The sequence below is a fragment of the Tupaia chinensis genome, unplaced genomic scaffold, assembly GCF_000334495.1.
Source record: "Tupaia chinensis unplaced genomic scaffold, TupChi_1.0 Scaffold000442_1, whole genome shotgun sequence".
In the NCBI taxonomy this organism is placed as follows: domain Eukaryota; kingdom Metazoa; phylum Chordata; class Mammalia; order Scandentia; family Tupaiidae; genus Tupaia; species Tupaia belangeri.
Genome location: NW_006159947.1, coordinates 532,602 through 541,668, shown reverse-complemented (window position 1 = coordinate 541,668; position 9,067 = coordinate 532,602). Strand labels below are relative to the sequence as shown.

The window sequence follows — 9,067 nt, the reverse complement described above, 5'->3', positions numbered from 1 at the left end:
AAGAGTGGGAGGGACCAGCTTTCATTGAGCATTTCCCATTGTCAGTCACGATACAGACGACCCACCAAAGTCTGCCAGTCTGCCTGAGGGCTAAGTATTGTCCTGGCCAAGAAAGGTTTTCCTGTGGGGACCCAGTGACTAAGGAGCAGACTCAGAATGAAACCCAAATCAGACTCCAAAGCTCATGCACTTTGCTGAATACGTGTTGCTATCCCAAGAAAGAGACTTTGTTCGTGTGTGTTAGAACACTGAGCTGTTCTCATGATGGACCAGCTAAGTGAGAGCCTAATATGAACCCTTACAAAACAGACTTACATTGTCTTCCAGGAAGGAGTCTTCAAAAAGTTCATGGGAAATGAGTACTATTGAAAAAAGAAAAAAATAAAAAACTACACAAGAATTTCAAACATTTTTTTCACAGAACTAAACTCATCCTTTAAGTCTACTTCTCACCAACGTTGGAATTCTCTTTGGACTTGAGTAGCCGTGACATGGTGTATAAAAAATCTCACGTAAGCTCACGGCTGCCTTCTTAACATTCAGTGTTGGCGTGTAGACGTGTTACACGTTTAGAAAGAGCAGCCTGAGGCCTGGCAAGTGTATTTGGGGAAGAGGAAGCTGCACACGGACACATCACCATTTTTTTAACCTTCTGCAGTCATTTTGGGGTTCAACACCAGAGATGCCCCAACACTGACCAGCACGCCCTGCTAACAGTTCAGACCACCTGCTGCTAAAGCTGCGGACTTCCTTAAAGCTGTTACATATTTTAGGGTCCCTCAGGGTCCCTGCATCTGTAATGTTAGATCATTTAAAGAACAGAGTAAGAAAAGCGACTCTGTAAAAAGGGCCCTTTCTCATTTCTCCTCTCTGTTCATTTCACTGACCAAAAAAAAAAAAAAATAATAATTTACAACTATTTGCTGAACCATTGGAATTTTCTATTAGTTTGTTTTCTTGCCTGAATATAGCTAATCCCCAGTGACAGAAACATATGTCTGATGAGCAAGAATTATCCCTGGACCCAAACAAAAATCTGTCAACATTTGTAAATATTTCTCCTTCGGCTTTTGTCTCAATGTTTATGTTCTTCATTTACACAATGAGTTCATTTTGCAGAAGATCCTTTTTGGTATAGGATAAAGATTATTCCATTTCAGGGTCTTTAAAAAACTTGGCAGAACACGGGATGAACATAATTTACAGCAATCTCACGAAACCTTGCACAGTGGGAAAAAACGCAAGATGGAAAGTTTTCAACTGAGTCCGTTCCAGTCATCCAAACAAAATGACACAGACAGACACGTCCTATATAGCTTATGTGGATCCCCTGCTTGGCCCTCGTGGTCATTAGATTCTTTGATAATAAAGTCCAAGTTCCTGAAATCAACCAATGATGAAACGGTCTGATGGGGAAGATGGATGGTGTGTAAAAGCGCAGTTCAGAACCACTGCTCAAATTCATTTCTTGGGTAAATTTATGCATTCCTACTGTGTGAGGCGAAGTGCTGGCTCCATGTGGTGTGGAGGGAATATCAGTTGCACGTTACCCAGATTCGTATCTGTGAAGAAAATGATTCTAAACATGGAAAAAATCAACATTTTTCCTTGTTAATGTGCCTAGCATAATCCTATCGTGAGAATGATTCCTTTTTGATTTTAAAACAAAATGAAGAAACACATTGTGTATTGTATTGGAGTGCTGATAGGATTTTTCTAGTTCAAAAGTCTAGGTAAGATATTCTTCGTGTGATTTTTGAATTTCTTTGACTAACTAAAAAAAAAAATGCATTTTGCACCAAAATATGTGCAAAGTATGGGAAAAGCTAGTTGTTTTTTTTTTTTATCTCTAAAAATGCCACGTTTAAAATAGACATAGTAAATCCACCAAGGTTTTAGAAACTAGTGCTACTGTTAGATGATGTTTGTAACTTTTATTCATTTTGTTTCACAGTTTTCTGTGTCTGACTTAAATAAAACTGGTAGATGAGAGAATCTTACTTTTGACTAAATGATTAGGGCTGAAACTCCTCCTTAGCAATGGAAAAAGTGGCCTCCACAGCGTCTTTAAATACTTAAAATCTCATTTGCTCTCAGAGAAAATGGGATTAAAAAAAAAAAAAAAAAAAAAAACACTAGGCTACAGATTTGTCAAGCGATCCTTTGTTTAAGGCTAACCCTCTCTGGTGGTCTGGGTGCACTGGGGTCTCTGCCGAGTTGATAATTCATTTCACACGTTTGCACCTGCTCACAGCCTGACCGAGAGGGCGCAACTGCTCAAGAACGTCTTTAAGAAGAACCATGTGAACTTGTACCGGTCCGAGTCCTTGCAACAAAACCTGCTCCGTGAGTACTTGAGCTCTTCTTTTAAATAAATTCTCTGCCATGGCTGTATCATCGCATTCACCACATCAGTATTTTGACTGTAGGGACGTTTCGCTATTTAAAATGTTGACACGTCAAAGGAGTTTTACGTACTTTTGATGGATCGTGTAAAGAAGTGGTTAGCTACTCCCTGGGTAATCACCATCTCATTTTTTTAACAGAGGAAATAAAGCATTTTAAAGTCTTGCTGTTTCACTTCAAGAAAAACAATAATATTTCCACATTCCTTGCTTCCTTAACTCTTAAAAAGAGCCCGTAAAATAAATCTGAACTCTTAAAAGCTGCCTCTGTATTGTTATCTCACACAACACAAGGAAGCATATATTTTCCCCTTCCAAAATATTTGGGAATATTTAGAGTTGTAAGAGATTATTAGGTATCATGCCCTTTTAGTATTTCAAGGATATAAAAAAAAAATAACATCATGTACAAAGCCTGGTATTAAATTGATTTACATTAGCAATAATATATCTTTGGATTCCCGTTGTTTCCAGATATGATTTAGTTTCATTTATATAGGCTCATGTTTGATGTTTTTGCTTGTCATACTTCAAAAGGTTTTTTTCAAAAGATGGGGTCCCCTTGGGGGTCATCTCTTATCCCTACACCCCTCCAAGCATGTAGAGCTATCGGTAAATTTATTTGTAGATGCCAAGAGCCATGGAGAATTCCTTCTAAAGGACGGAGACCACTTCTCCTCCCGTTAACAGCTCCTCACATTTATCTTCTCTTTCTAGTCTTTTTCCAAACTGATAAATAGCAAGCGTGTATACTGAGGGGGTACTACTGGGTGATGTTTTGATGCAGGTGTATGTTGCAAAGTGATTAAATAAAGCTAATTAACACAGCTGTCCCTTCACCTGCATCTCAGTTTTCCTCCGCTCCTATGCACCTGACCTAGAAATGCCTGCCCATTCGACTAAATCCCTCATCCCCTCCAGTAATGGAGGAGCAGAACTTAGGGGCAGTTGGAGTTGAGATTCTGAACGGAGGTGGAGGAAAACTGTGGGTGCCTGCTCAGCCTTCCAGAGAGCAGAATTCATAGACTCTACACGGGTCACCCCCAGTCATCCCACGCTTCCATTTGCAGTGGGGTGTGTGTCTTTTCTGAACTTGACGAAGCAGAGTCTCTGTGCTTTCAGAGGAGGGAAGGATGCGTCCGGATGGTGAGGTAGAGAATGAAATGTTTGAACCTCAGAGTGACAGCGATGTCCCGCCACTTTGTGAAGATGACATTCTGTTCTGTCATTCCCTCACAGATGGGTATGCTTTCTCTCAAGATGAAAATGGAATCGTTTCCCAGTCTGAAGTGATTCGAGCCTATGACACCACAAAACAGAGGCCGGACGAATGGTGATGAGGAGGGGCCGAGAGGCCGGCCCTGTGTGTCTCTAAGGGGAGCCACCAAGTCGTCGCCGCGTCTGCTGGCCAATTCCAGCCTGGTCCACGGGGAGAAAAGGTGGATCTGAGGTCATCTTGCTGATGGACGTTCAGATTCGTGTACATTGTAGACATCAGCACTGTGCAACTCTGCTGTAACACCATCTCTCAGATTTTTCAGAGTCTTTGCTAAGTCTTTGTAAACAGAAATCGAAACCGATCTCGTATCTTGCCAGACGGCTTTCTAAAGCTGGAATCGGGGTCAGCGTTCTTGTGCCGTTACTTTGGGGCTGTGACTAACTGTCGAGTTACTGGCCATACCAGTAAGATGGCCGACCATTCCAACACTCTCAAATGGTATTCAGTTTTAGGGACTCTCTTGAGATGCACACTTGAGATTTTGGAATATGCTGAAACAAACCAGCATTCTTAAGGGACTGACTCACCTTCCTGGGCATTTCTAAATGCGGCATTAATAAGTGTTTGGGTCAAAAATCTCTTGATAAATATTTGCCAAAGAAGTTCGGTAAGCGTTCTCTCTCATCCAGTAGTCATTTGCCCAGAAATGTCACAGAAAGATTACTGCCAGTTTTGCTGTAAGGTCTGCATGCCTGATTTTTCAAACATAAGAGTGATTTGCAAAAAATGAGTATTTCAAGGCATTTGCTACTAAAACCTGTGATGTCGCACCTTCGGCCTTACAACGCTTCTTTGTCGTGGTCTTGTTCATTTGTTAACAGGCACACGTGTTCGTGGGACTCCGTCATTACGGTCCTGGTTTTTTTTTTTTCCCGTGGTGTCTATGTCTCTGTCCTTCTGGAAGCAAATCCCTCGTCGTTCAGATTTTTCTAGAATCCTAGCTTCTGCTGTAGATGGAGTGATGCCAGGTGTGTCTTCAAGGTTTCCCTCTTCAGAAAAGTGCGCCTCCACGTGGATGTGGGGTTTCCAAAGCTTCTGTTGAGATGGGTGGGGCGCCGCTTCGGGCAAACCCATGGGCCTGGGCCGTGCATGTCACTCAGCCTTTTGTCACTTGTTTTGGTTCTCCCCATCTGTCCCCACGAGAGATGACCTACTGTCTCGTGTAGCACACTCCATTTAATGGTGACCATCCCAGACTTCAGCCTGAAAATGACTTCACAGTTCATTTGGACTCCGTCATTACGGTCCTGGTTTTTTTTTTTTCCCGTGGTGTCTATGTCTCTGTCCTTCTGGAAGCAAATCCCTCGTCGTTCAGATTTTTCTAGAATCCTAGCTTCTGCTGTAGATGGAGTGATGCCAGTGTGTCTTCAAGGTTTCCCTCTTCAGAAAAGCGCGCCTCCACATGGATGTGGGGTTTCCAAAGCTTCTGTTGAGATGGGTGGGGCGCCGCTTCGGGCAAACCCATGGGCCTGGGCCGTGCATGTCACTCAGCCTTTTGTCACTTGTTTTGGTTCTCCCCATCTGTCCCCACGAGAGATGACCTACTGTCTCGTGTAGCACACTCCATTTAATGGTGACCATCCCAGACTTCAGCCTGAAAATGACTTCACAGTTCATTTGTCAAGTCGTCCCCCAGACTAGGCATGTGCTGTTTATTGGGATGAGCAAGTGGCATCGTTTCCCTGTTTTAGAAATACCTATTTTACGCAAGCCTGTAACTTTCCAAAGAACACTTCCCATGAGTAGTTTTTTGTTCCTATGTTTTTAAGTGTCTATTCGGTTTGATTATTTTCCGCATTTCCTAAGCGATCTCCCGAAAAATGCCTATTTTGCTACAAAACATAAATGGTTAAAGGGGCTGTTTAAAAAACAACTGGTTTTCTACACGATTTTTAAAATAATGCCTTCATTTACAAGGGGGAAAAAAAAAAAGGAATTCTAGTTTTCAGATCCACTTCAGAGATCGAAGCAAACTTTTTGCCTTTTATTCAAAAAGCCTGTTTGCCTTCAAGTGGACTTACCAGCCAACTAGGTAAAATTTCCTCTTTAGAAAAAAAAAAAAAAAAGACAACTAGAATTCAGAAGAGAGGTGATTTTTCCAAATCGCCCCTTGAGTTTAATCATTTCATGTTCTTTTCACCCTTGGTCTGAATCTAGATTAAAATTAGGAAATATGTCATAGCCTTCTCTGTGTTTTTAGCATTTAGTTACCAAGAAGCTGAAGCCTCCACATTTTCTACAAACAGGAGGTCATAATAACGTGTCATTCTAACCCAAAGGGCAAGTTGCTGGGGTACTTCATTTTCCAAGTTTCCCATTGGGAAGTTTGATTAAGAGAATCGTGAGTCCGAACATCTGGCCTGATCACAGGTGTGAGAGCCCAAGATTGTCTTCAAAATTCGGAAGCCACAGACTTTACCAAATGGATACTCAGAGCATCAGAGCGGCGTTTGCTGAGCCTTGCAGGGGTGAGAGTTGAGGTCGAACTAAAATTCAGAAAGCAAGACTCAAGTCCATCCCTGCCTAGAAACCCTTCACAGCAGTTACAGAGAAGAATGGCTCCCATTCACCCTCATCCCATCATTTTTATTTTATATCAAAGCACGGTGATTCTCATAGAACTGAACTTTCTGACTTTAGAAAACCGAAGGTCTTGTTTTTATCTTGAAACCTGGATCGTGTCTGTAGAGCTCTCTAATGTGAGAAGAATACTCATGGTTGTTAATTCACTGTATCATATAATCTGAAATGTGACTAATATATGTCCTTTTTGTCTCATGGCCCTAATTTTAAATCTTTATTATTATTATTATTAAGTCAGTCTCTTTGCTTCTTGGGGATAAGGGTTAGGAGGCAAAAAGTGACCTTCTTGGTAAATCTTAAAATATAACATTGCAATTGCAATGACCTTTTAGTGTTAAATTAGAGAAAACACTCTGAAATTTTAACCTTCCTTAATCGGAAAAGAGGGATGTGGATTTATCAGGATTAAAACAAACAGTCGAAGTGTCTTTGAATGTGTATTTTCTGAAATAAAGAACACACACTCTTCAATTAAAAAAGTCCCTCGTAGGGATGCTGGCAAATGCTAATAACACAGTTCCTCTGCAAATGTTTACAATTCAGAAAATACTACTTAGAGGAAAAACTGCTATTATTGACAGGCTGGGAGCTGCTTTAATTCAGTGGTATCAAGCATGGATTTTCGAAAGTTTTATATATATATATGCATATAAAAGTCTATTGGTGTCTCACACCCAGAAAGATGCTATATTGTAGAATTTACGAGCAGGAAAACAGTGTTTCTCAGGAATGTAGTAAATTTAAGATGATCTGTGTATTTCCACTCTTCCCGCCTCCACTCCATCCTCTGTAAAAGTGCTTCAGCCATGTTGCTAACTCAATGGAAAATGTTTTCTAATCAAGTCAGGGAATGGGCGCCCTGCTAAATTCTGTTAACCGTTGACATGCATTTTATGGTCATCACGGGAAATCAGTGGTTCCTCTCAATGTCCAGGAAGAAGCATGAATTCAAGAACTCAGTCTGCACGTATTCGGACTCTTCAATGTTCTATGAACTCAGTCTGCACGTATTCGGACCCTTCAATGTTCTGTGTCAATTTCACAGGTGGTCAGCATTCCAGAGAGCCAGTAAGAAAGTCACACGAGAGTTTATTGAACACCGTGGGTGTCACACTTAAGTCCTGTCATTTAAAATGTCCTCGTGAGAAGCGAACGCTAATGAGAAAGCCAGAGTGTCTATTCATAGATTTTTAAATGTATTTATAACAATGTCATAGTTATTCCAAAGCCGAATAATCACGAGGGTTGATTTTTTTGTGCAGTTGCATTTTGATTGTCCCTGGCTTTCAACACTGATTTCATTCACGAAATCTAAAATCTTCTCATGAATCATCTCCAAAATATATCAAGAAAATGCCCCCGCCCCGTTCATACCAATAGACCCAGTCGATGGGATTCTTTTTGTAAATTACTTAAGATGACACCATGCAGTTCAGTGCCTAATAAATGCCTTTTCAGTGATGAACATTTTTAAAAAGCATCTGAATGATACCACAGTCTGATTTGTCTCACATAAAAAGAACCTGAAGCCACTTGTGAAACTTTGCTGCATTTTAATGAAACTTCCACAGCTATTAGAATGGAATGTACATGAACTTTTGAAGGAAATAAACGTTTTCCATTTTGCATTTTGATTTATTTGCTGTATGGCAGCAGCTGTGTTTTCGATAGGTTTATGGTTTTGCATGAATTAATACGAAAGTGATCCCAGGCCGACACGTGGCTCTTGCGATACATCGTGATGTTTATTTCTGCCTTAGAAAATTCTGTCCTAGCCTACCTGGAACTTAATATTCACTAGACAAGTTAATTTAATTGGTCCCCCTCAAAACTTTCTTTTAAAAGAAGATTCTTTTACAAACACAGTTGAACAAATGTGTAGCTTGCCTCAGAACGTTTCTTAAAGTTCCCAACTGGGTCAAGAAAAAAAAAAAGTACCCTTGAGTAGCAACAAAGTTACACGTTGTATTTGCTTACTTTGAATTAACAGCAATTTCCATCAGTGTATCTGCTCTGGCAAAGATGTGAGCAGAATATTAAAAAAGAAAAAATATGTTTCATGGCTCACCGAGAGAAGCCATAAACACGGTGAATACTGTTGTCATTTAACTATTGCAAGCTTCTTTTTCTCACATTTTCTAGGTTATTATGTTTTAAAAAGGCAGCGTTTGGAAGGCAGCTAACTGCAGTCTACATTAACGATCAAGTAGTATTTTCAGCCTGGAAAAACCATGCCTGCCGAAACTGCTGTCAAAATTGTGAAGCCGCATGAGTGGCGGGTATTGAACCTGTGGTCGTGGTAGTTAGTTTTCTCGGGTTTGTTTCTCTTGGTGTTTGATGCACTGTTTTGTAAGTAGTGGTTCAAGTTGAGTAATATGCATTTCGATGCAGTGTTCCGTGTCACTGGCTTTTTGTGAATGTGCATGTTTTAAACTGCAGATTTTAAACATTTTTGTCCTCTAATTGTTATTAAACATGAAATAAACTTGACCGTTACCTAAAGAAAACTGCGAAGTTCTGCTTGCTTGTGTTAGAAATTATATTGCTTTTGGGACCAGCAGTTAGCGTAATGGCTATGTCGCTGGACTCCCACGTAGTCGACCATGCATGGTTCGAGTCCCAGACCCAGTGGCTTAAAACTCATGCCGGGCACGTGTGCGTGCGTGCCCGCCCAAGATCCCGAGAGGAGAATGGAGGAGGAGGGATTGCGGCATGGCCATCCCCCCTGGGGGGTGATTTCTCGCTTTCTGTCTCTCTGTCTCTCTCTGTCTGTCTGGCGAGCGCATGCACCCTATAGTGA

General features: G+C 41.0%; 1 protein-coding gene across 4 annotated transcripts in view; it reads left to right on the top strand.

Moving 5' to 3' along the window:
• The window catches only part of ATP8A1 (ATPase phospholipid transporting 8A1), a 281,662-nt gene extending 276,755 nt beyond the window's left edge, over positions 1 to 4,907 (top strand). For all 4 annotated transcript variants that reach the window (XM_014590421.2, XM_014590424.2, XM_014590422.2 and 1 more), the window contains 2 exons: positions 2,255 to 2,346; positions 3,645 to 4,907. In XM_014590421.2, the coding sequence (XP_014445907.1) occupies positions 2,255 to 2,346; positions 3,645 to 3,742 (190 nt within the window). In that variant the 3' untranslated portion in view covers positions 3,743 to 4,907. The remainder of the gene's footprint in view (positions 1 to 2,254; positions 2,347 to 3,644) is intronic.
• The last annotated feature ends 4,160 nt before the right edge of the window (positions 4,908 to 9,067 follow it).